Raw genomic sequence first — 26435 nt, 5'->3', positions numbered from 1 at the left:
TCTTATCTCCTCTTCAAACACCTCTTCATCTCTCTCCCCACCCCCGGGAAAGCCTTTTTCTAGCCCTTTCCTGGAAATCCCAGATGCTCCTGCTTCCTTCCCACCCCTGTGAAACAGGAACCCCAAGTGAGACGGTGGGAGAGTGCCAGAATTGATTCTCTTAGCAATACCAAATGTTCCCATCGATTTGGGATGCAGAGGGCTGTGTCTCCTCTGAAACCCAACGAGGCTTGTCATGGGGACTTCCGATGGCATGGACCAGGCCAGAGATGGCTGGGGGCTTTGGAGCCTCTGGTGCCTCCTGAGGGCAGCTCGGGAGCAGGGCTGTGCTGGGCAGGTGAGGGAGCTCTGCCCCTGCCTGCAGGTGCAGTGCCCGGCGTTGTTCGCTTGCCATCAGGGGAGGCTCACGGCTCCTTACGGCCCTGCCATCATCAGCCATGGCTCTCTGCTTGCCTCTGCCACCCAGGGGTACTGTGGGCGAGCTGTCAGGGAGCCAGCTGAGAAGGGGGGACTGGTACCTCCTGCTTTGTGCGCTGGGATTCTGGGGAGGAAAGGAGAGGCTGGTCCACACTTGGGGCTACAGCTAAGCTCATGCCTACCTCTGGCAGGCCCAGCCCCTGAGGCTGGGGGCCCCAGGGGTCCGTGTGAGGAAGCAGGCAGGTGCAGACAAGCTGTAGTGGTGTTCAGGCAATTCACCCTTGCAGGGCTCTGCTCCCAGACCCCCTTTACCAGTGGGTCCGAGGCTTTGGCAGCTGCCTCGTATTGCAGTGCTGCCTGCGAGAGCTGTTGCAATATGGCTGGTATACCCTGCAAACCCAGCAATTAAATGCTGCCTCTGGAAACATCCACCATGGAGAAGGGGCTTGGCCACTGAGCTGGGGGCTGGAGGCTGAGCTGCAGAGCAATGCTGGGCCTACCACCTGGCACTGTCCTGGATGTACTGGCTGTCCCCTGGGCATCCTCCCGCTCCACAGCAACCAGCGATTCCCTGGGAGGGAGAACAAGGTGCTGCTTCTTGCCGTGCCTCAGACCTTTGAAAAAGGAGCCCAATGTGCTGTCAGCCTGCCCCAGGGAAGAACTGACCTCCGGGAAGGAGGCTGTGCGGCTGGGTGGAAAACTGGGGAATCAAAGCAGGACTGCAAAACCTTCTCTGGGCACGGAGCTCAGGGTGTGAGACTTGAAGTGGAAGAATATGCGGCGATGTCTCTGAGCCTGGGGCAGGGTCTGGCAGATCAGAGGCAATGTTGTGGCAGGGAGTGTCGTGTGAGAAGGGAGCCATGCTAGTGAAACATTTACAAGCAACATTTACATGTCACAGCTTGAGTTGTGCCTGTCCCAGGTCCTACATCCCTGCAGCAGGGCTCAGAGAGGGGCTGTCCCCCGCCCCCAGACAAGCTGGACCTAGAAACAAGTGCAATTCAGGGTGAAGGCCCAGACTTTGGCTGGCAGTGAGGTCCTGAGTGAGCCCTGCCCTCTGCCCCTGCTTGCTGCCTGCAGGACAAGGTATTTCAGATTTCTGCCCTGTGGTACCTACACCTGCTCTCTCAGCACCCTGAGTGGTGACATACTGGCACAAGCATTAGGTGATCGGTTGGCTTGAACTGAGAGACGACTTGATGCTGGCCAGCAAGCAGCCTGATGGTCTGAAGCTCTGAAGAGGACAGGCATGGTGGTCTGGCAGGTCTTCAATGCCAGGAATGTTATCTGAGAAGAGTTGGGAGGAGGATAGTGAGCTGAGCCCTCCTTTAGCCAGAAGGACCTCCAGAGGGAGCCACTCATTGAGACAAAAACGACAGCATTTTAGAAGACTGCAAAAAAAAGTTATTCTTATCCAACCTCCTTGTTGTCCTTAAGCCTCACAAAGCCTTGCAGTGGGGGCTGGGTTCATTGGAGCTTCTCAGTGTCTTTCTCTAGAACACCAGTTTGCAGCTCCTCGCCCTGCCATGAAGCTTTGCAGTGCTTTGGGCCAGGCTATCCTGTGAGGGGCTCTGGGGGCTCTCTGAGATTGGAGGTCCCTCTACCCAGCATAAGAGGGGCAGGGAGGACTTGCACAAGTGGGGTGCAGCTGGAGGCAGGGCCCTGCAACGTTCACAACGCTGCCTGCCCCACTGCCTCCAAGAGTGTGGCTCTGATGTAGCTGGAAGGGATCAGGGACTGATCTCTTCTGTCTCCTTTAGGTTTCCCTAATAAAAGCAAAGGGCATCCACCTAGCTGCTGGATAGGAAGGCTCCTGGGGAAGGAAGCCCTTGGGGAGTTATTTGCATAGGTCAGGAGAGAGTGGGAATTACCCCACTCCTCAGGGAGCCCTTTGGGAAATCATAGCCCTTTGGGAAGGGAGGTCTCCAGGGGAAGTTCATCTCCTCAGGAATTTCAAAGAAGCACCTTCAGGCTGAAGCAAAAATCAATCCTAGCACTATGGTTTGTTTTATGTGTCAGACGTGGTCATCTGGAGCTGTCAGAAGAGACTATTTGGAGGCAATGAATGAGCTGGGCATCAGAAGGGGCCTACCTGTCTTCTTGTGAGGGGACAAAAGGGCTTCCTTCCCCTGATGGAGAGAGAGAGATGCCTCTCCTTGGTTTGAATAAGAGTCTCTGTAGTTCTCGTGATGGAAGAAAAAACCTGGGGCCAACCAAAAGTAGGATAGTACAATTTTTCCCATTGGTGCTGGTTACAGGACTTCCACACAGAACTGCCTGACAGCAGACTATCAGAGCACAGTGCAGGCAGCCAGGCTTTTTGGAACCCCCAGCTCCATCATGTCGTGTTGCCCTGGCCAAATCCCTGTGTGAGGAATCCTATGCAGCAGCAGTGGGGTGGGGAGGCAATATTCTCAGTCCTCTTTTCCCTGTCAGGGGATGGAGTCAAGGGAGGCACAGCAGCCAGGCTTGATTATAAGGCTGTTATTAGCACTGCGATCAAGCTGCTCCTGCCACGGGCAGGTAAGGCTTGCCTCTGCTCATGCACCCATGTGTGCACTCCCACTCACAGTTCCCAGGTATCCTTAGCTTATCGGTTCTCATTCATACAGCAGGGCTCCATCCTCTCTGCACATCCTTCAGGAATGCACCCATAACCTCTGCAGGGACAAGGCTCTCCCAACCCCATAGATGGGAACAACCTTCATATACCTGTGATTCCATGGCCACTGGTGAAGTTGGCCAAAATGCGCATGTAGGTCTTGCTCAGAATTTTACTACCAGTGATGGAACTGAGGAGTCAGAGCTATTTCATTTTGCTGGTATTTTTAGCCTCTTTGTGAAGCAACAGAGAAAGGCAGGGGTGTTTCCAGTACAGGGAGGAGGGGTGAGTAACGGAGAGCCTTTCTTGTATCTCCTAGGAAGTCCTGGAGCATCCATGTGAGAGGAGCAAGGGGCGAAAGTAATACAGAGATAAGAGATTTCTTTGTTCATTGCATTAAGTGATGAGGTTTCAAGCAGATGAGGTGCCTCCAGGCAAAGCTGATAGGGAAGATGGAGTCATGGGTACTGTTCCTGTGGGGCTGGGAGACAATGAACACAGTATCAGGAGTGACATTCACCAGTGGCATGGCAGTGGTGGGGAAAGAGCTAGCAACAGGTTAGCTCAGCAGAGCACTCCAGGCCACTCTGTGAGCTGGACTCCTGGGGACATCACCCCCCTTAACCTGGCCAGGAGTGAAGCCAGGTCCTGGGCAGCCAGTCAGAAATGCACCCATCACTTCTGGAGGGGGTGGCAGTGAGAGGCAGGAGAGCAGTGCTGTGATGGGTGGCAGTGGGGTGCCTCCCCGCTATGTGTCAGAGTGGGGATGTGCAGCTGGTGGGGAGGGTGTGCCCTGTCTGAATCTTGAAATCACAGTGAGTGCCTCTCCTAGAGCTCTGGCTCCATCTTGATGGGGCAAGGAGTGAACAGTTCTCCAAAAGGTTCATGGTTGCAACATGCTGCTGGGCAGCAAGTGGGTCTGAGAGGTGTGGGGGTGATGGAAAATTATCTGAGGCCACTGTGCCAACAGTTTGGCAGCAACACTTGACAGCCCCTACTGTGAAAGACCCCTGTAAGGGTGAAATACATGCATGTACCCCCAAAATACCAGGCAGTGGAAGGATTTAAGACAATTTATTTCCAAAAGTCGAGAACACTTAATATCTCAGCACAAACTGCACTGGGCCTAAGAAAAACATGCCCACTGTTCTTCTTGGGCTTTTATCCTCCCTGGCCCCCACGCTGTGGGGCCTTCAGACATGTCTGCAAGAACTTCTCTTCTACCCAGGAAATGAGCTCCTCTGGAATGCAGGAGGAGAAAACATCTAAAACTTTTTCTGGGAAAGAGGCCTCTTTCTAGGCAGAAAAGCCTTCTTAAGTGGAATAAACCCTCATCTTGTCGTCATAACTCTTCTGGAAGGGTCTTACAGACTTACAACCCCTATATCCTTCAGCAGCGTAAGAGGGGTGGGAGCTGGCAGAGCAGCTCACCAGGTATTTCACTGGCTCTCAACATGGGTTAGAGGTTGGGGAGGATCAGGGATGGTTGTGCCTGAGGCAGGAGTGGGTCTGGGGGTTAGGTGGGTGCAGACAGGGAAGGGGCAGTGCTGTCAGTGCTGCTCTGTGGTGGCTGGGTTTGCCCACTGGCAAAGGTTCTCCCTCTTGCTTCCCTCAGCTCAGAAGTGCAGCAGGCCATGATATTGGTCCCGCTGTGCTGGAAATGCTCTGGCCTTTGCATCCGTGAGTGGCCTCATTCTACCTGTTGAGAAGGTGGATAAACACGCTGTCTCCCGTTGCTGGGTGGGGCAGCAATGCTGCAAGGGCAGGAGGAAGGGGTGGTGCGGGTGTCTGTGACAGGGTAAGCAGATCCCCTGTGCCCATTGTGGATGCTGGGGAGCGGGTGCTGGAGCTGGAGCAGGAGCAGGAGCCAGGCTGGCTGGCTGGCAGGCAGAGGCAGTCAGCATCCCCAGCAGAGTGCAGGGACTTGGCGCTGGCTCAGCTGGGGAGGTTATTTTTTTTTTCCCCCCTCCAGGACAGCTGATTCCATCTATTTTTAATGAGCTTCCCCAGGTTGCGCAGTGAGCTTACAGAGCAGCGCTGGCAGCCACAGACTGCGACGGGGCAGGCAGAGAGGCACTGGGCACCCAGGGCTCAGCTGTCATCTCCTTCACTCCTCCTCATAGCAGGCCTGGGCTTTTTTTCGGGGTGGGAGTGTGTCCCCCAGTGAAGGGGGGGTCCTCCTCAATGCAGCTGCCCTTGAAAATGGAGTCAAGCACCGAGGAGGAGAGCTGGCTGGAAGATCAGTGGGAGAAATGGTAGGGGACTGGCTGGGCCTAAGGGAGGGGGGGGTCTATCCCATATGCATGCAGGGTGTGAGGAGCAGTCCCTTGCTCCTGGCACATCACGCTTCTCTGTGAGCGATGGCCACAGGACAGGAGCAAACTTGGCATCCAGTCGAGCCCAAAGTTTTCCTGGCTGTGCAGGGAGCTGTGTGGCAGCCAGGCACCAGAGCTGCAAAGGTATCTGGCCACATCCTGCTGCACCTCAGCATCGGCAGGCAGGGCCAGTGCTGGGGACCTGTGCAGCGTCTCCCCATCCCCGAGAGCATGGACAGGGCTGCCTGACTCCATCATGGAGTGGGGGGCACTGTCAGCCCCTCATACTTCTCCTGCAGAGCTAGGGAGCCCCTGCCAGCCCCTTGGCAATGCTGTGTCTCTTACCAGGACCCTGCAGTGCCCACTGTGCTCCCACACCATGGTGGGTGGAGGCCCCAAGCATTAGCAGTGGATGATGTTCCACCCTGGTGACCCGCGTAACCAGAGAAGAAATCAATTTGTGCTTTGAAGGCTCGTCATGAGCCTCCTGTTCCATGTTCCTTCCCTCCCATGGGCAGTGGGAGGACACGGGAGAGGGGGGGTCCAGTTGCCCGACCCTGTGCTGAAAGCTGTGTCCTTGCATTCCTGATGCGTCTTGCAGGGGGGTTCCTCCATGGACATAGTTGTTCCCAGCTGTCTTCACCCCCAGAGACCTCTACTGGTGGGGTCCTCAAAAACAGAGGGAAAATTCTGCTTCCTCCACAGGCTTCTCCTGCTCTTTTCCCTCTCCAGGTTTCTGGCTGCTCTTTTCCCTTTCCAGGTTTCTGGCACAAGGGAGGTGGTACCTCTCCTTGATACGGGCTTGGTGCCACTGCAGGGGGGACCCCCAAGGTGTGCAAGCAATGAGGGTGGGAGCTCTGCAGGTCACAAAATACCCTTCTCCTTACTTTCTTGCTGCTGAGGGCTAACAGAGAGGAATGATGGGCTTGGCATAGCCCTTTCACCCAAGTATCTCTCAGCCAGGGAAGCTGGGAGCAATGGAAATGATGGCAAGCAGACAGAAATGGTGGCAAGCAAAGCAGTGCCTATGGCCACTTCAGATAAAACTCAAGGGGCTGAGTTGGTTGACCAAGGACCTTTGAGCTGGGCTATTTTATTTACCCCTGTGGTAATGAATAAGTGAGAGCAGCATTGAGGTACCACCATGTTGAAGTGTTTTAATGCAAAGAAGCCAGGAGCACCTCACCATCCTCCTGGGGTTGGTCAACATGTTTTCAGCCTATAAAAGGATATCTCTGTAAATGTTTTGAAAGGGTGTACAGAGCCTGTGGAGCTGGCAGCCCTAAGGAACCCCTGAAGCAATGCAGGTCAGTTCAGCAGCATCAGTATGTTTACAGGGATGCCTGTAATCTCCCCAGGGAGTGATTTTGGTGCAGAGGGAAATTGCTGCCCTCTGTTACTGCAGGCACCTGTGCCGGGACATCCCTCCCAGCTGCAGCTCAGGGGCTGGTCCTGCCATAGCTGAGAGGTTTGCAATGCTTACAAGTTCTGTGGGTCTTGACGTGGTCACTTGTCCCAGCAGGTCCATCTTGTCAGCACTCCCAGCCCTTCCACTCGCTGTAGCCCTGGCCTCTCCCCTGTTGGGTGTCTGTGCCCAGCTAGGACAATCCCAGGGGCTCCCTGGGACAGTGGGAGCAGAATGAACTTCCTAGGATAGGGCTGGCTGTGCTGGCTGTCCCATGCTCTCCCTGCAAGTCCCTGCTGTCTTTGGTCAGGTAGGGACTGGTTTGGAGCACATTCCTCCTGCCTCCCCATAACCATGGAACATGCCAAGCCCAGCCACTCGATGGGGATGGACCTACCCCTTCTGGAAGGAGCCACCTTCCCAGTCTTTCTTCCCAAGAGAGACTGGGAGAGCCTCTCCTGGTGTGGCAGCACTTCTTCGAGCCCAAAGGCAGCATAGTGCCCTGCACCCTCCTGCCCACCACCAGCACAGTGGGTGACTGTGCCATCTCCACTCCCTCCAGGCTCACCCACGACATCAGCCTCGAGGAGTTTGAGGATGAAGACCTCTCTGAGATCACTGATGAGTGTGGAATCAGCCTGCACTGCAAGGAGACCCTGGCCACCCGGGTAAGTGTGACGGGAATGGGAAGAGGGAGGAGGATGGGCAGAATGTGCCAGTGGGGCTGGCGGGACCATCAGCCTCATGCAGGACCACCAGGTCCCCAGGCCAGCAATGCTTCTTTAGGGTGTCCATTTCCATGATCCCAATCCTCTCTGCTCAGCAGTGCCCTCTCCTCACTGCAGCACAGCACAGACCCTTTCTGAGCCAGCCAAATCCAAGGGACAAAAAAGCATCTCAAAGCTGGTGCCTTTTGGTTCCCATTGTGCTGGAGGGGTTTGGGTTTGTTCCTCAGGGACGAGCCTAAGTATTTGGGTGCTAATGGGGACACGTTCCCCATTTGAGAGGAATGACCAGTGAGCATCTGGCACCCAATGAGCATACCTGGGAACCAAGGACATGTGCAAGGTGGCACCACGGGTTCTGCACAGCTGTGCCTCCTGTCCCCCGACATGTATCCCTAGACCTGGAGATGCAGCTGAGCTGGCATGGTGAGAACTGTCCTCTGCTCACCCAGGGTGAGCTTCTTTCTGTCTTGCTAGCTGCCTTTAGCTAGAGCTATTCCCAGGTCTTCAGGAGGAAGAAGACCTGAAGACTAATTAAACAGGTATGAGGGAGGCGGCTCTGACCCCAGCAGGCAGCAGGTGGAATAAAGATGGGAGCTGTGAAGCCCATGCAGATGCTGCAAGTGGGTCTCCCATCCACCCTAAAAGCGCCCTAGCCTGATGGGGTTCACACCACCATTTGAACTTCCCTAGAAGGCCAAAGGGGCAGAAACATGGAGATAAACTGATAATTACATTGGATTTGGAAGTATGCACTTTGTCAAAGGAAAAGCTGCTGCCTGAATATTCTCACACCATTCAAGGAATCACACACTCCACCTGAAACTATTAACTGCTGGGACCAGGGCCCTTCACAGTGGGCAGCTCCAGTGAGCTGACAGGTGCCCTTTTCAACCCCTCACTCACCACATACTTACTCAGGCCGATTCCTTCTTCTTCAGGTGCAACCCTAGGTTTCCCATAGCAGAGTCCCAGGCACTGGTTTTATAAAAATAAATAATTTAGTGGTACAGCAGCAGGTCAGCTTGAGCTGTGTGTCTCTGGAGAGGGACACTGAACAAAGAAATTTCTAGGCAATTATACCCTTACGACTCATGCACCCACCCCTCATGTGCTCTCCACATCCCTCTTGGTCCAATGGTGACTTTTTTGTCTGGGGTCTTTTAACACCTTACTAGGTTCTTTCTCTGTGTCTGTGCAGGCAGGCCATTTACGGTTCTTATCTTGTGGAGTCGCAGCTTCTGCTGACAGCTGGAGTCTCCTTGTCTTCTGGTTTGCACTTCTGGTGCACCTGCTCACTGGAAGAGCATGGGGAACTAAAAAAAGCCCTATACTTAGGATAAACATTACTCAGCAACAATCACAGCATCAGTGTGTTATCAATACTCTTCTCATACTAAAGACAAAACAATGCACTGTAGCAGCTACTAGGAAAATTATGAAGAGAATTAACTTGGTTCCAGCCAAAAACATCTCTAGGTAAAAGCTCACAGCTTATGTCTCAAGGCTTCGGCAGATTTAGCTACTGATGTTAAGCAAGACGAGCAAACAACATACTAAATCACACAGTGTTATAACTCTGTGTAACCCATTCTAACTCGTTCTACTTAAAACTCATGCCTCTTAACACAGAGAACTCTGCATTTTGTCTGTGTGTTTCGTGCTAACGGATGCAAACGCTGAAGGAACAACCAAATGGTTTGAGAATCATTCTGTCCTTCAGAGGAAGTGCTTCCTCTGCAAAAGTAATAAAGACCCAGTGAGGAGGGGAAAGGCAAAGCAGTTTGTCACAGATTTAAAATTGGAAAGCAAATTTGTTGTTGGGAATCCCTCACTGCAAGGCAGGATCATACAGACAGACCATCCCTGGGAGGTGAAAGTTTCCTGCTGTGTTCCCTGGCCTAATTTGTTACCTTCCCCTCAGAAACCTGGCTGCTCCCAGAGGTGAGGCTGCTCCTCCACATCCCTGCTCCGGTTGCACCCTCCTCCTGCTCCACGACATTATGGCCAGGCTTCCCTGGGCTCATGGGCTGTGCATGCTGAAGGAAGGAGGGATAATGCTGGAGGCAAAGCCAAAGGCAAACCCAGTGCTGAGTGTCAGTGAGGGCATGGCCACATCAAGAGCCAGGTCCTCCTGCCTGCAATAGGTGAGGTAGGCAGAGGCTGTGCTTGTGTTGCTGGGCACTTCCCATTACCCATTCCAGTTCCCCACTGCTGATAGCACCACTGGACTCAGCGCAGGAGTTTTTATTTCTCTACAGACTGACAGCCCTTGGCTGAAGTTTGGCAGAGAAGGTTGGGGGCGGGGGGGACTTGCCGCTCAACTGCTGCAACTCTTCCCTGAGTGGAGGAAAAATAGTCTCTTTCACCTATTTAAAACAGTTTACTGAGGGGTTTCTGCAATCCTGTGCTGTGATGCAGAGACCTGGCCCTCAGTAGAGGGTTTGCTCAGGCTGTGGCAGGAAGCCCCATGCCTTCCCTGGGGACAGCTCAGAGCTGCTTTGTGCAAGTGTCCGGGTGCACTGAGAGTCTGCTGGGGTGGGAGGGGGACGCAAGGCTGCTCTAGGGGAAGCAATGAGTTATTCATACACACAGAAAAGGAAGAAGCTTACCATGCTCAGAAAAAATGCCTGCTAAAAATATGTCCAAATGGTTTATATGGGACACGGAGGATTGCCCAAGGACCAGAACCGAAAGTGGTGACAACAATGGCAGTGAGACGGGCTTTTCAATCCTGAATGTTGAAGGCAAGAGCCAGGGCGCTTTCCAACCTGATTGTCATCCAGAGAGACCTTGGGGCGACAGGGTTGCAGGATCTGCCTGATGAAAGCATCAGGCCCAGAGGGAGCAGCTTGGCCGGGTCTGCGTGCGGTGCAGGAACCAGCAATCAGTAATGACCCGCGGCTGACATCAGCCAGCTAATTGCATCACGTGGGAATGGGGATGGCTGGCTTGGCAAGTCAGCCCAGTGCTGGGACCAGGGCTTGAGGGCGGCCATGCCTGTGGCGAGCTCCCGGTGCCACAGAGCACTAGTGGTACTTAGAATGGAGGGCTGGCCTTGGTCACTCCTGCACTGCCAGGCAGCTGGTGAAAGCCTGGCAGTGGAACAAGTGATGTGGGGTGAAAGCAAGCTGCTGGCTCACTGGATCACACCAGAGCAGAGAGCGATAGGGAAGGGGGAAACAGGCTCTGGGGAGCACAGGGAGCCCACGGGGCTGGAGACATGTAGCCACTCCTAACTTCTCGACCCAACAGTGAGTCCCTGGAGAGATGGGCAGGCACATTAACCCAATGGCAAGTAGGAAAGTACTGGGAAGGAGTGAGGAGACAAACCCTGCCCAAGGGCTGCGAAGGTGGCTGGGGACAATCAGTGACCCTGGTGAGGTGGGGGGTCTGGGCAGAGATGTTTGATGGCAAAACCCCGTGTCAGGAACAGGCAGGTGGTACAGAAGGCTGCACCCAAACAGGAGTGGAGTTTGGTTTTTTTTTTTCTGGTCTCAGAATAACAAAGATGACTTCATTGTGGACTATTTTAGCATCTCTTCAGAAATAGTCTTAGACACACAGAAACTGCAAGGAGGCGTAGACTGGTATTTGTGCAAAAGGGAACTACCCACTGATGAGGACCACACCTCATGGACAGGAGACCATGTACTAAGAATGAGGAATAATCCCAAGTATGGCTGAAAAGAGCCTTAATTTCAACAAGAAGTCCCAGGTGAATACGAAAAGTGAAGCAAGACTGCAGAGAGGGCTTGTTGGAGGAACAGAGCTGCCTTTGGGGCTGTTGAATGGCAGGACAGAAGGCCAGCTGGGCAGGAGCAGGGACCTCTAGGATGAGGGATACCAAGTCTCCCTTGCCAATGGCAGCAGTAGGGTGTGTCGAGAGGGATGGTTGCAACAAAAGCACCAGGCCTTTGCTTGGGGTTTGGCCTTGTTTTGGTGGTTTGGAAATCCAGGTTGACAAACCCTGGCTTCACCAAGATGGATCCCAGCAAACAGGCAGGCAGAGGTTGATAAAAGCTTGATGCCTTGTCTGTATTCCAGGAACTGTGGAAAATGGTTAATGAAGGAATGAAAAAACCCCAACCAACTACCAAAAAAAAAAAAAAAAATTAAGAAACACCTTTCTTGGAAATACCTGAGAGCATAAGAACAAGTGCCGAAAGGGAAAAGAGATGATACAGGGCCGTGCTGAGCCTTCATGGTCTGCATGAAAAGGCTTGAACCAACCATGTATCTTCATACAGTTATGTGGAGATAAAACCCAAAACATTCTGCTTTTTTCAGCATAATAAGACTGCTGGCAATGCCAGGGGCTTTCTCTTGATGTTCAGCATCACTGATCCAACTGTGCCACGAACAGCAGCCACTCCTGGCAGGCCAGCGGGACCCACTGCAGAGGGGGAAGCAGCTGCCATGAGCCTGCAACCTGCTGATCTGGGGACCGGCAGGGAGCCAAACGCATGGGCTGGGAGTAAAGGATGCAGCAGCAAGGCAGCTGCTTACTCCAGGCAGCTTTTCAGAGGCTGTCCCGTGAAACTGCCCCTGTGATCCATGGCCAGCTGTGGCTGTGCCAGGCTGGGGGCAGAGAGGTTTCTCCTTTGAAGCTGGAGCTAAGCAGTCACAGGTGGTGGTAGGGAGAGGGGGCACAGTTGTCTCCTCTGCCCAGCAAGTCACCTTCACTTCCTCATGCTCACAAAATGCTTTTTCCAGCTGAAGGTTTTGTCACTCCTCCTCTGACAGCTAAGGCTGCAGGAGTGGAGGAGCAGGGAAGAGCCTTTGATCACTCAAGCAACATCTTGTGTATCACCCCACTCCTCTTGCAAGAGACTTTCATTCCTAGGGAAGCAATCAGCTTCCCAGGGTTGGCAGCAGCTCCTGTGCAGGTGATTCACCTGGCTAGATGGCACCATGTAGGTAGGAGGTAGCATCAGCAGGAGCACACCAGCATCACATCTGTCCCAGGGATGGGTCTGTAAGGAAGCATGAGCATCCCTGTGACTGCACTGGTATTCAGGTGTGCATCTTGTCTTCATCCCACCGCAAGATTTGGGCATTGGTACTGCTCTCCCATACTCCTTAATCTTTCCCATAGGCTGAAGGGACTTTGTGAAAACACTTCACTGATATACATCTGTGCTGAGGCATGAGCCTGCTCAAGCTGACCTTAGGTAACATTAACTTGTTCTGAGAGGATTTCCAAGGCAGGGCAGTGTCCTTGCATTTAGAAAGGCTTCCCAACATCTAGTCCCTTCTCTCACTTTGCAGAGTTCACTGAGATGGTAAGGTGATGGATTGTTGTGTGGTTCCAAAATCACTTGTTGAGCTATAGGCCATTAACAAGTACCTGCAGTGGTGCAGTTTCCTCCTAGCTTTTGAACCTGGAGTGCTGCGTTTCTCCTAGGTTGCCCTTTTCTTCAGAAAGGGCACTGTTTTGCTTTTCTGCATCCTTCTGGGACTTTCCCTCCTCTGTGTGTTTTCTGAGTGATTGCTACAGCTACAGGATTACTGAGGCAGCACCATTAGCAGTCTAGGTTGAACATCACTAGCTGACTCCAATATACCTACCTTGTCTAGGTATAATTTATTCAGTCGGAATTTCCCTCCAGTTCTTTTCCCATGCCTCAGTTTCCTTGTTAAAGTCCATGTGATTTGTCACAGAAAGCTGGTGCCACAGAAATACAGAACTTGTGTTATGAAGGCTAACTCTCACAACAAGGGATTTAAACATTTAAAGCCTCAATTGGTGGCAGTGCTTCTCCAGGTTCTCACCCAGTTCCTCCAGGACTGCAACAGGACCACTGGGGTGAAATGGCCCTTGTGAGAGGGTTCATACTGTGCAGGCAGCAGGTAGAGCCCTGCCTGTGCTGGCTTTTGTCTGACAGTTTAGGAGCTGGTAGCAACAAGAGCTCTTGGAGGGGCAGCCAGAGCTGCTGGGGCTGTTTCTTCTCCCATGGCTCAAGTGGCATCCTCCATGCAGCTGGAGACATGGATACCATCGGCTGCAAAAAACCATCCTTCCCCCATTCTCCCCTCTGATGAGCTTTCCAGTTGCCACAAACAGCTGATAACACAGGAAATTCAACTTGCTGATGCCAAGTTGCCACCTTTATTGCTGGCTGCAGCAACTTGTGCGTGTGCAAGCTCCAGTTAATGGAAGGAAGGTGGCTTGGGAAGGAAACCACTGACCTTTAAACACCTGCAGCTGCTTGGGGACACTGGTGCCTCTTTGCCCAGCAACACAGCCACAAGGTGTGTGGTGGTTCAGCACAGGGGCCCAGCTCAGGTGGCACAATGGGCCACCTGCTCCTCACAGCCCTTGCAGGCACAGGGGGAGAGAATGGAGCTGTCCTGAGCCAGAGCACAGCCACCACTGGCAAGTGACTGGAGAGCCCACTCATCAGGCATCGCTTCTGCACAGCTTTGGGTTCCAATATGTGTAAATGCAGGGCGGGTGAGAGAAGGTTTGTTCTTGTAGTAAGACAAAGGGAATGGAATTCCTGGTCCCAGCTGTCTGGTGAGCATTACAGGGAAAAAGGAGCCCGATCCTCTCAGAGGTGTGCAGTGAAAATTTCAACCCCAGAGAGAAAAGGCAGTATCGGTAGTAGTAGTAGTGCAGCACATGGCACCAGTACACAATGCAACGGTGCGTTCTCTGTCTGTGAGGATATTCAGGTATGATGGGCAAGACCCCAAGTGACCTGCTCCAGGCAAAGGTTGACCCAAACCTCCAATAAAAATTGTCACATGCTTGTATAAGTCCCAGCTTCCAGGATAGGAGCCAAGAAAGGGCAGAGTCTGCCTTGGATGGAAGAATCATAGTGCAGCCCAGGCTTGAAAGGACCTCAAAAAATCACCTGACTGAACCTTGTTTGGGAAAGGGAGCATGGGTGAGACTATCTAGCACCCTATCCAATGGTGTCTTGGAAACCTCCAGCGACAGGGACTCAATCTGGGGATGTTGTTCTGTTGAATGGTTGTTCTCACTGCAAAAAAATGTCCTTGTTATGTTGAATGAAACCTGGGTGTGCACGTTTGTGCACATCGTGGTTAAGTGACGGCTAAAGGTACCTACAGACTGGCAGCAGCCGGAGATGAGGAGCCAGAGGGGCCCCATCATTAAGGGAGGGTGTTGCCCACGCCTGGAGGCGGGGAGGGGGCGCGGGGCTCTGCGGCTTCGGGAATAACATCGCTGCCCCTTTAAAAGGCAGCGGCCGCGGGTGCCGATGCGGTGGCCCCGGCGCCGGCCCCCCCTTCCCGGCCCCGGCAGGAGGCGCGGCGGCCGCGGCCCGGCCCGCCCGCCCCGTGGCCTGATCGGGGCGCTAATCCCGGCAGGGCCATGTGAGCCGGGCGGGCGGCGGGGCTCGGGCGGCGGGCGGCGGCGAGGCCAGCCGGCTGCAAGCCGAGATGCTCCAGCTCGACCTCATCGACGCGGCGGGGGACGCGCCGGCCGAGGAACAAACGGCGCCCGAACCGCTGCCGAAGGACCCCCCGGCCGGGACCACCGATGTCTACAGGCCGAAGCGACCCACAACCCTCAACCTCTTCCCGCAGGTGCCTCGCAGCCAGGTAAGGCGGGATGTGGGGCGAGGGGGTGGAGGGGTGCGGGGAGTTGGAGGGATGCTCCCGCCGTCCGCCGGGGTCTTTTGTCTCGGAGGGCGGGAGGGATGGAGGGAGAGGCGGATGGAAGGGGATGGCGGGGCTCAGCCGCGCTCGACTGGAGGGGTGGCGGGAAGAGGCTCCGCCGCCCGTCCCCGCGATGCTTGGCGGAGCGGCCTCTCCCCCAATCCGGGGGTCCCTTCTCATCGCCGCCCGCGTCCCCGGGCCGGGCAGAGCACAGGTTCGGCCCCGCTGCAGAGCCGGAGGGAGCGGTCTACGGGCCCGGGGGTCGTTGGAACCTGATCACGCCCTGCCGGGCCGCCCCCGCACAGCGCCGAGCATCCCGGCGCTGCGCTCAGCGGGTGTGGTTGGGCGGGCTTAGGGCCCAGTAGGTGCTTTTTCCATCCCTGCTGCCGAGATGGAGAGGAAATAGGCAAAGAATCTTGTCGGGACTGAGCTGTTCCCCCAGCGGGGCCCATGTAGCCTAGCAGAGAGGCGTGGGGCAGAGACAGGGTAGGAGCTGGGAAGGCCCCCCGTGGGATGGGATGGAGAGCAAACGGGGCATGGCGTACAGAACGCGTGAATGAGCCATCGCAGGACGGGGCGCCACGCCACGGGCTGGCACCAGCAGCTGGCTGGACTCCAGCAGCCGGGGTTGGGGCAGCGCCAGCCCCAGGGCAGGATGGTGCCACCGGGTACCCCAAGCCTGACAATGGGAACTTGATGGCCTCTTCTCCTGAGCAGCGGTGCCTGGCAAGAGAAGCATTAATGTCAGTGCACAGTGCAAAATTTGAGAGACAGAAAAGCAATGCCTAAAATGGTGGCCAGGAGGACAAGGGGGTTCTGTTGTCTCGCTCGTGCTCAGATTTTGTATGAGATCTTGGATGATTTTACCCCAGACTGCCTACCCCCACAGCCATGGTGTTGCTGTCACCCCTGGGGCAGGCAATGTTTCAGTGCCCCACATGCTGACCCGCCAAGCAGTGGCCGGAGTCCCTTTGCCCTGTCCCTCCTGCAGACTTCACAAACCCACGCAAAGTGTGCGACGTGCAGGGCTATTTTTGCCACCCTCCTGCGTTCAGCTCTGCCTTCTGCCAAGTAGGAGGATTTTCGTCGCGGTGACGTTCAGCCAAGGAGCATGAAGCGAGAGGCAGGTGTCCCTGTGGGTGACAGATGGGGAGTAGTCGGAGCTGGGTGTCACCAGCCCAGCACCAGCAGCTGATGCCAGCTCACTGCCTGAGGCTTCGAGTGAGAGGAGGAAGAAGAAGGCACAGAGCCAAGGATGGGCGCCCACAGGCAGCTGGCACCGGGGACAAAGGCAGCAGGGCTGGGGAGGCGGGGGGAGCCCCAGTGAGCATAATGGACAAGGGGACAGCAGCAGCCTTGTCCCAACCTATTCAGGGGCTGTGAGGAGCAAGTGGCTCATGGCAGCCACAGTCAGCTGGAGAGGTGGGGAACAGCCCCCTCAGTCAGTCCCAAACAGTGTCCAGGAGTGGCAGAGGGCCTGTGGGGAGGGAGGAGGGATTGGGGTAGGGTGAGTTGCAGAGATGGTAGGCTGGGGAGGGGGAGTTGATGATCCCTTCGCAAAGGGGTGGTGGAGGCTGTGGGGCTCACTGAGAGCCATGGGCACAGCTGAGCTCAGGACACGGGGAATGGGAGAGAGTCTACTGCAGCTGGCAACGGGAGCCTGGAGCCAGCAGGGGTGGGCGCACAGGACTGGGGGATGGCTGGCCAGGGAGGACAGTGCTGCTGGTAGCATCTAGTGAGGAGCTGGCTGTAAGGTGCTTGGAGTTCCTGTTCTGGATGCCTGCCTCTAGCCAGAGGCAGTTTTTCCCTGCCCACATGTGGTGCCCTAAGGAGAGGACAGGGTGCAGGGCATTCCTTGGCAATCAGCCTGAAATCTGCCTCCACTTTTGTGAGACCCTCCTGCACCCTCTTGGCCTGCCCAGCTCCCTCCTCCCGCTGGTGGTCAGAAGAGGGACCATAGCCATGCGCCCGTTCAGGGCACCAGGCACTTCATCTGGCAGGGAGTTCACAAAGCAGGGCATCATCCCACCCTCTGCTCCAGCTCCTCCTTGCAAGGCCAGAATCCAACCTAGTGATATCGCAGTTGTTGCTGGGCTCTCTGTGATCATCAGCCCAGACAGGTGGCCTGAAAATGGTGAGAGGAATATCCCCAACTCCCAAAGGGGAAGAAACAGTTGTTGTGACTGGCTAAGTTCATCCTCTAAGACCTTGAGAATGCCTCTCTACCCTGGCTTGGCATTACAGACCCCAGAGTGCTCTGGCCCTGTGGGATGGGTGGGCTTGGTGGGATCTGCATTGCTGTCTCCTGTCCCACTGTAGGCAGCCAGGCTGCCTTGTGTGTGCTGGCCCCGTGGTACTTTGCACGCAGAGGCTGTCACTGTGACAGCTTGCCTGGCCTGCATCCCAGCCCATCGTGTCCCTGGGAAAGGCAAGTGGGGTGTGCTGTTATTTACCTTGGCACAGGAAGGGCTCATGGATGTCACGCTGGGAGGTCACCGAAGCCCCATGGAGAGGGTCTCTCCACTCCCCACATGAAGGCAGGGATCTGACAGACATGGTTCAGCAGTGTGTGACATAATGGAATTTTGGGGCAAAGGCTTCCTTCGTGTTGGTGGGGAAACAAAGTAAAGGATGGGGCAGCTCCTGCGCTACTGGTAACAGCTGCAGGCTGGTGATAAGGCCGTGAGAAAATCCAGGGAGTCCCAGTGGGGCTTAGGGCTTTAGCAAAAACTAACAGCCTGGAAAATGCTGCTGCTGCAGTTGGGGCATGAACACCCAGTGCCCCACAGGAGGGGCTGGGAGTGTGTGACCAGGGAGAACTTGGGGAGAGAGGAGAGAATGGAGGCTGGGGCTGCAGCACATGGGATGTCACATCCTTTGAGGTGGGCAGGGAGGACTTGTCCCCCATCTGCAGGAGGGTCCTTATTAGAGGGGACTTGGTGGCTTTTGGTCCCTGGGTCTCACAGTGAGGCTGAGCACATGTTCCCTTGTGCACACACAGGTGTGCACAGGCATGTCTGGCCACCCAGGGCTAGGCAGGCAGGGCACAGCACCTACAGGAACTCACCCAAGCACGGGGACTACAGGCAGCCCTCTTCAGCTGATCGGGATTGATGTCTGCTAGTGAACTGCATGTATGTATGTGCGTGAATGTAGAGATTTATATACATACAAAGATACATTTGTATACATACACATATCTGTGTATACCCCTGTATACAGCCAGTATGGATGTCTTCAGTGGCAGGAATTAGTCTAGCCAGTAGTTGGCTCCCAGCTGGGCATCAGCACAATGGCTGGCCCTTGGGATTTTGTTGTGGTGGTTTAAATGTAAGCAGGGCTGGCAGGATGGGAGTAAAATATCCAGGCAGGCTCGGGTCTTGACTCTTTGTCCTCAAACTGTCCAGCTGTGGGCTCCTGCAGCCGACTATCCCCAGGGTGGATGAATGCAGCCCAGCTGGCTCCTTGCCCACTCTGCTTCAGCCACCACATGATCTCTCATAGCAGTAGCGTGGTGAGATGTGGGGGCTTACAGGAGTTCTCCCTGGGCATCATGTGCCCCAGCATGCCCAGCTGAGAGGGGAGCTGAGCAATGTGCTGTGGACCCAGGGGGAGATGGGTGGCACTGCTGTGCCACACAATGTTTACTGTTTGGGCTATAAGTCAGCTTTGTTCTTCTCCTCAGGACACTCTGAATAACAACTCTCTGGGGAAAAAGCACAGTTGGCAGGAGCGGGTGTCCCGGTCATCGTCCCCTCTGAAAACGGGTGAGTTCTCAGGCTGTTGGACAGGGTCAGCTCCTTGCACCCTTTCATGGTGCTCAGGAACCTGAGACAAGTGGTGCTGGAGGAGGTGGTTGGAAAAACATCCCACATGTATACAGGGTGCATGTCCATCTTGAGTCTTGCTTTCTACAGTTCTCTGAAAGAAGGTTGTAGTGAGGGGGGGACTGGTCTCTTCTCCCAAGTAACAAGTGATAGGACAAGAGGAAACAGCCTCAAATTGCACCAGGGGAGGTTTAGATTGGATATTAGGAAAAATTTCTTCACTGAAAGGTCATTTAAGCATTGGAACAGGCTCCCTGGGAAGTGGTGGAACCTGCAAGTGTTAAAATCATGTAGATATGATGCTTAGATATATGATTTATTGGTGGACTTGACAGTGCTGGGTTAACGGTTGGGACTCAAGAATTAGAGGCCTTTTCCAACCTGAATGATTCTTTGAGTTTTGGCAGCATCCCTGGACATCTTCCCTGATAGGGAGCACCACCCTCTGCAGGGCTGTCAGTGCTACTCTCCTCTCCCTGCAGGTGAGCAGACCCCTCCCCACGACCACGTTTGCCTGAGTGATGAGGTCAATCACCAAAACAGCACAACCTCCACCAAAGACCGGGGCACATCCACGGAGAGCCCATGCCGGCGCACAGCAGCCACCCAGATGGCACCAACCTGCGTTGCCTCGTCCCGGCTGCCCGAGAAGCACCAGGCCACCAGCCGGGCCCCACCACACGGCGCCAGCGTGGTGGTGGTGACCAGGGGCCCCGAGGCCCACCGGGACCGCATCCGCTACCAGACGGACGTGAGGCTGGAGGCCACAGAGGAGATCTACCTGACACCTGTGCAGAAGAACTCGGACCCCCTGGACACTGACAAGCCATTCCTGTCTCAGTCCAGTGAGAACCGTATGTCCATCAGCTCTGACATTGACACCTCCAGCTATTCAGCCTTGGCAGGGAAAACTAACCCCTCCATCAGCGAGGAGGACGAGGTGCTGGACTACATGTCCTCCCCTGACAAGACAAATCTGCCTAGGGCCTCCTGTGGTGGTGGGAGTGGTGGCTCGCGGCCAGGGCACAACCTTCAGAGAGCCTCAGTGAGTTCGGACACCAGTGCCCTCTCCTACGACTCTGTCAAATATACACTGGTGGTGGATGAGAATGTGCAGCTGGAGCTGGTCAGCCTCAAGCAGTGCTACTCGGGCTACAGCGATGAGAGTGACTCGGCCACAGTCTATGACAACTGCATCTCCTCACCCTATGAGTCAGCCATCGGCGAGGAATACGAGGAGGATGCGCTAAAGCGCGACTCAGTCTGTCTCTCTGAGGACTCCACCCCCGAGGCGGACATCCACTTCTCCAAGAAGTTCCTCAATGTCTTCATGAGTGGACGGGCACGTTCCTCCAGTGAGTTCTGGGCACCAGGGGGAAATGGGCTGGTGGCTGCCTGCCTGGGCAGCCCTACCCTTCCCTGATACAAGGCTGAGGGCACACTCAGGAGATAGGAAGCCACCAGCAGACATGAGCCCCAGCTCTACTTGTTGCAGCTTGTGGCTCTGTCCCTGGTGGTCTGAGAGGCAGGGGGAGAGGGGCTTGGAAAAGCCTTGTGAGCTTTAGGTTGGAGTGGTGGTAGGTGTTCCAGGCTGCTTGTTTGGCTTGCCCAAGGTATGGCCTTCAGGGGCTGAGGGGGAGGCTCCTGGTGTGGCTTGGAGGGACCATCCTCCTGGTGTGCCACCCTCCTCTCCAAGCCTAGAAGACCACCAGGGCTAGTGGCATGCCCTGCCAGGTAGGGCTTCCTGTGGTGTGGCTGGTCCCACACAGCAGGTGACACCAGATGTCACAACTGTGTGGGTTGGTGCAGGGAGGCCATCTCGCCCACGGGGACTGATGAGCACCAGTGTGGCGGCTCTAGCCATGCCTCCCTCGCCTGTGGCATTGTGTGGCTTTGGCTGAGCCATCCCCTAGGAGTCTCAGCAGCCTGCTCTGCTGCAGTCACAGCTCCCTTGGCTGTGATGCTGACCCCTCAATGCTGAGATGTCCTCCTCTGCCTTTGTCTGCAGGTGCCGAGTCCTTCGGGTTGTTCTCCTGCATGATCAACGGGGAGGAGCAGGAGCAGACTCACCGCGCTGTCTTTAGGTGAGCTTGCAGGCACAAATGGTGTCCCCAGCCTCTTGCAGGAGAAAGCTGGTGTTGCTCTCCCACCAAGGTGCAGCCAGCACAAGCCCTAGTGTTTCCAGTGTGGGAAGCCCTGGGGAATAAACCAGTGCCTGTAGTTTATGCCCTGCCAAGGAGCAACATTTGCCCATGCTACTGCATGGGCAAGCCCTCCAAGGGCATTTGAGACCTCTAGGGAGCAGCATGGGAGGTTGCAATAGGGGATACCCTTGCCTTAGGTGCCAGGATGCTGCCACCTTTTGAACCTGAAGCTGCTCCCATGCTTTATTTAGCATCTCAGGCCCTGGTGGCTCATTACATCTATGAGGGTGCTGCCTGCCCGGCGTGGTGGTGGGTGCCCCATCAGTGTGCCCTTGAGAAGGCCACCAATGCTGCTCTCCAGCCAGCTGCTAGTGCCTCTCTACCCAGGTTTGTGCCTCGCCATGCGGATGAGCTGGAGCTGGAGGTGGATGATCCCTTGCTGGTGGAGGTGCAGGCGGAAGATTACTGGTATGAGGCCTATAACATGCGCACAGGTGATCGGGGTATTTTTCCCGCCTACTACGCTATTGAAGTCACCAAGGACCCGGACCATGTAACAGGTACCAAGCCTCTGAATGCAGCCGGCTGATGTCCCCATCCTGTGTTCATGTCCTCTCCGCTGAGCAGTGGTTGGTGTTGAGCAGGGGTAGCAGGGGAGGACCAAGCTGGGCACCCAGCAGGGAGTGATGGGCAGCTTCTGCTGCGATGCTGGGTGTTGGTACCTGGTGTTGCAGGAAGCGTTCCCTGGGCAGGGAAACGTGCAGGTGTTGGAAGATGGAGAGGGGAGGTGGAGCTCAGCCCACACACCTGGTCATTAGAGATGATCCCTGCCATGTGCTCTCTCTTCCAGCTCTGGCCAAGAGCAGTGACTGGGTGGACCAGTTTCGGGTGAAGTTCCTTGGCTCGGTGCAGGTTCCCTATCACAAGGGCAATGACGTGCTCTGCGCGGCCATGCAGAAGGTAGTATCCCACACCATCCTCGGGAGGAGGAGTGCCTCTCCTTGTGGCAGCAGGGCAGAGACTCAGTGGGGAAGGGAAGGGGCGAGCCATCAGCACTGCTCACAAGTCCCAGGGCTTTGTCTCTCTGTCTTTTTCAGATTGCCACCACACGCCGCCTCACTGTGCACTTTAACCCACCCTCCAGCTGTGTCCTGGAAATCAGTGTGCGTGGGGTCAAGATTGCTGTGAAAGCTGACGACTCCAAGGAGCACAGCAAGGTAGTGCCCCACTCCCTGCTTGTCTCATCCCTTCCCTGATTGCTGCTCTGAGCTGGGTCGTGCCCCCTGTGCTATAGGTCATGTTTGCATATGAAAATTGAGGGTCTCCAGGTCACGTGTTAGGGTGTGAGAAACAGCATCATCAGGGTTTTAGGCCCATTGTCAGGGTCTCCCATGCCTCACAAGGTCCCAGCTCTGGGCGATACTGCCAACTGATGCCCTCGCAGCTGCCAAGCACGTCACTGTGCTGGGATGCTGCGAGCTGAGCTGTACCCAGTAATCTGTCAGCTGCTTTTAAACCTTTCTGCTACTATTTTGAGTGGTGTCCTCCAGATCTGCCCTGTAATCTCTTTATCTGGCTAGGGCAGGCTGCTGATTAGCATTCTGCATAAGTAGCCTAGTAAAGCGCGTTTAGATGCTGAGCAGAGGCAAGTGAGGGCTTTGCAGCAAGCTGTTGGGAAACCTGCCCTACAGCTGTAGGATAGGAGTAGTTCATGTCTCTGAGTGCTGTGACAGAGCTCGGGTGAGGTTTCTACCTCTTTTTAGATAAGTCCTGCCTGTATCTAGAGGATGCTGTCAATTTAGTTGTCCTTTAAACTTGTATAAAAAAGTTTTCATTTCTGGTTGGGACCCCTTGGATACCCAGGCTTGAATTACCTGTTTAGTTGTCGTAACTAATTACCTGTCCTAAGTTGTCCATTCACCTTCTATCTGCTGGTGTTTCTGAGAGCCTGTTTAGCAAGAAAAAGGGGCTGTGTATGCTGGTGAACAGCAGCACTGACTCTAACCCAGGGCCTCTAGAGAAACCCTGGAGGAGCTACTGGCAGTAGAGGCAGCTGGGGTGGGAGCCAGCAGGCCTGGAAAAGCTCTCTTTGTGCAGGTGCTTGGGGCAATCCTGACAGCAGCCCAGGATCAGGCTCCAATTAATTCCACTCCTCAGTCTCCAAGTGAACGTTTTCAGAGACCAGCTGCTCTGTAGGGGCGTGAGTAGGGAAACTTTGACAGTTCTTCTCTTTCTCCCCCCCAGGTAAACAAGTGTAGCCATTTTTTCCAGCTGAAGAACATTTCCTTTTGTGGGTACCATCCAAAGAACAACAAGTGAGTAGCAAGGAAGCAGTGGTGCAGAGGCTTTGCTGTCTTCCTGCTCACTGAGAGTAGCAAAGACTGGGCTAGGAAGGAAAGAGGAGGTTTCCTAGAACCTTTGGATGGGCATTACATCCCGGCTCTGGGCATGGGCTGTGGCAGCTGGTGGCCACCAGGGGGGTTGGTTGCAGGTTCCAAACCCCTATGCCTAAAGGTGGGTACACCTCAGGGATGCTGGGGTACCTGTGCCTGCTAATCTGCTGGTCCTGTCACACCTCTTCTCTCTGCCCTCAGATATTTTGGGTTCATCACCAAGCACCCTGCTGACCACAGATTTGCCTGTCATGTCTTCGTCTCGGAGGAGTCCACGAAGCCACTGGCGGAATCTGTAGGGTGAGTCCTGGCTGGGCAGGGAAGGCTGTTTCACAACAGGCAGGAAGAATGAGGCAACCAGGCTGAATTCCACCATCTTCCTATATGAGTGGGGCTTGAACCTGGCCCCAGGCTGGCACTTCTTTTTTTGAATGAGAGGCTTGGAGTGAGAGCCAGGGCTGACAGGGCTATGGGCATCATATTCCTGACAGCACTGGAACAAGTCCCAGTGCAGGGCTTTGCAGGCAGATTTCTTAAAGTCATGCACTGTGCAGGGAATCAGAGCAAGGATGGAGACCCTGCAGCTCTAGGGGCAAATGCAGGAGGGGCCAAGAACTAGGGCCTGGAGGGTCAAACTGGCTACAGGGTAGGGTGTGAGGATGAGGATTGAAGTGGGAATCTGTAATTGCCTTGTGGAGAGGATGCTGCTCAGCTTTGCCTGGTGCTGTGTTGCAGGAGGGCTTTTCAGCAATTCTACAAGGAGTATGTGGAGTACACATGCCCCACGGAGGACATCTACCTGGAGTAGGGGCTGGCACAGGCACCTCCTGCACAACCAGGGCTGCAGTCTCGCCCCTTCCCCGTGTCGTGCATGGACAAGAGCTGCTTTGAGCCTGGAGGAGGAGCGGGCCTGGGGCAGGGCTCCCCGGGGCACGGAGCACCGCCTCTTTTTGTGACTCCCTTCCTCGGGCTGGGGGGACGGGAGGGGGGAGGGCTGGACAAATTGTGTTTATTGTACAAAATATTCTTAGTTTATTCTATTGGAGAAGCACCTGCTGGGTGCCCTACTTGTGAGCAGTTGGGGGGGGCAGTAGCATGCTCCTGCCCTTTCCAGCTGCAGGCTGGGGTGACAGCATCTCCTCCTTGTGACCATGGCACAGCTTCCCGTCACGTCCATCTGGGGTGACTTTTAATTGCAGTGGCAGAGTCGATCTCTTGCAGTATGATGACACAGCAGCTACAGAAAACAAGACCCACATATTGGCTCCTGCTGGGAGATGGGATCACCTCCCTGCCAGGCCCTGAGGACATGGCTGCTGGGCAGGGATGGCAGAGGGAGCCCTAGTATCTCCTCTGCCAGAGCCAGAATGAGATGAGACAGCTTTCTCCTGCCTCTGTCCCCTCCCTTCTTGTATCCATGCCCTGGGGAGAGAGAAACTTGCCCCCATACCTCCCTGCAGTAACTCTACCCTCGGGAGGGAAGCCTTTCTCTGCCCTTTTCCCCTCTCCCCCCAGCTGCAGGTGACAGAGGCAGGGCTGGAGCACCCTAAGGCAGTGGGGCTCAGCCCCTGCACAGAGCTGGGTGCCTGCCCAAAGCTGGGCAGGGAAGGGCTAAAGCCTGCAGGGAGCTGTGCAAAGCATCAGGGAGGTAAGAGAGCTCTCCCAGTCCCTGCAGCAAGCGGTCTCTGTGCTTCAGCTGGATCTGCTGTGGTGGCAACAACTATTAAATATGATGGTTCATGGAACAGAGCTACTGTCCTGTTTGTGTCCCTCTGCAGTGGGTTCGGGCTCTGGCTCATTCCTTCCCTTTGGACCCCAAGAGAAGCTGGAGCTTCTTGGGTTTTGTCCAGGAGCCTTGGCTGCAATCCCTGGAGGCCAGAGATTGTATGATGATCAGGAGGGACCTCTGGAGGTTATTGCTCCAGCCCTCACCTGTGGGGCTGTGGTGGGCACGGAGGCACACTGGCTCACAGGTGGGCATCGTCGTAGTACTCCAGCAAGTCCAGACCATCACGCTTGCTTTTGCCAGCTCTGCGCAGCACTGCCGGCCGCTCCCGGGCTGCCCGGGTTCGGAAGCGCGGCTGCTTGGGTTTGATGCCGTAATCTGTGGGCAGAGCAGAGGGGCTGGCCCAGCTGCACCTGGGATTAGGGACAACTGCCCACCTGGAGGGGTGAGTGCATGGAAAGGAGGTTCAGAGGGACAAAGAGAGCACTGTACCATCCACCAGGCCGAAGTGCTTCTGCGGAAGCTCCAGGGGAGCAGAGAAGTCCTCAGGGACTGAGTAGCTGACCCTACAGAGGAAAACGCAGGGGGCAGGAGTGAGCTGAGGTCCTACAGCACTAACACAGGCTGGCACAAGAGTGCGTCTTCCACCCAGCCTGGCCAGCTCTCAACATCTTTGTGCCGCAAGTGCCAGATCCATGTCAGGACCCCTGGGGTACCTCTGCAGGTACCGGGGCTTGGAGGAGTAGGAAGAGGGAAGTGCCATCACCTCTGGCGCACAGGCTGTGGGAGGGCAGCCCCCAGCAGCAGGGCAAGCAGCAGAAGCCAGCGCAGCATGGTGCACACTGACAGGTTCCACCAGTTCTGCAGTGAGGTCACAGAGTAGACACCCCAGTTGCCCAGGACACCAAGCAGGTGGGGCAGGGGACACGGCCCCTCCCAGGTGCTCCTGCTACCCCCCCTTCCTGCTTCCTCACCTTCAGGTCCTGGGCTGCCTCTGCATGGTCCTGCCTGGGCCCCACCACCTGCTCAGAGCCCTCCCTGTGCTGGTGAATGTCTCTCTGCAGCCACAGCTCCAGGACTGTTCCTGTCCCTCACCACCTGCCTTTGCCTCCCTCTCAACCCCTCCAAAACCAGACTCTTGCATCTCATCTCAGTACCACCTTGCCCCCAGGAGTGACCCCCACCAACGCTTCACAGACTTGATGGTCTTCAGCATCTTCCTCTGCTAAAAGCCTCAGCAAAAGGAGCGCAG

At 55.4% G+C, this 26435-nt stretch overlaps 2 protein-coding genes across 3 annotated transcripts in view; one reads left to right on the top strand and one right to left on the bottom strand.

Moving 5' to 3' along the window:
- Positions 1-25202, top strand: part of MAPK8IP1 (mitogen-activated protein kinase 8 interacting protein 1) — a 26074-nt gene extending 872 nt beyond the window's left edge. Inside the window, exons 2-12 of the mRNA XM_027887411.1 lie at positions 7302-7407; positions 14803-15036; positions 18779-18860; positions 19403-20275; positions 20929-21004; positions 21452-21624; positions 21915-22024; positions 22162-22281; positions 23309-23379; positions 23659-23757; positions 24193-25202. Of these exons, the coding sequence (XP_027743212.1) occupies positions 7302-7407; positions 14803-15036; positions 18779-18860; positions 19403-20275; positions 20929-21004; positions 21452-21624; positions 21915-22024; positions 22162-22281; positions 23309-23379; positions 23659-23757; positions 24193-24265 (2017 nt within the window). The 3' untranslated portion in view covers positions 24266-25202. The remainder of the gene's footprint in view (positions 1-7301; positions 7408-14802; positions 15037-18778; positions 18861-19402; positions 20276-20928; positions 21005-21451; positions 21625-21914; positions 22025-22161; positions 22282-23308; positions 23380-23658; positions 23758-24192) is intronic.
- Positions 24466-26028, bottom strand: CUNH11orf94 (chromosome unknown C11orf94 homolog). 2 transcript variants are annotated; one of them, XM_027887473.1, is made up of 4 exons: positions 25950-26028; positions 25676-25749; positions 25390-25561; positions 24466-24694 (listed from the first exon to the last, which is right to left on the bottom strand). In XM_027887473.1, the coding sequence occupies exons 1-3, from the start codon at positions 26015-26017 to the stop codon at positions 25425-25427; spliced, it is 279 nt and encodes a 92-aa protein (XP_027743274.1). In that variant the 5' UTR covers positions 26018-26028; the 3' UTR covers positions 24466-24694; positions 25390-25424. The 2 variants fall into 2 exon arrangements, with proteins under 2 accessions (XP_027743274.1, XP_027743279.1); XM_027887478.1 differs by having other exon boundaries at positions 25900-25976.
- Between the last annotated feature and the right edge of the window lie 407 nt (positions 26029-26435).

The sequence above is a fragment of the Empidonax traillii genome, unplaced genomic scaffold, assembly GCF_003031625.1.
Source record: "Empidonax traillii isolate 1590-97213 ecotype Southwest subspecies unplaced genomic scaffold, ASM303162v1 scaffold11:size2795301, whole genome shotgun sequence".
Lineage (NCBI taxonomy): Eukaryota > Metazoa > Chordata > Aves > Passeriformes > Tyrannidae > Empidonax > Empidonax traillii.
The sequence above is the reverse complement of the archived record's forward strand: the minus strand, read 5'-3'. Positions and strand labels throughout refer to the sequence as shown.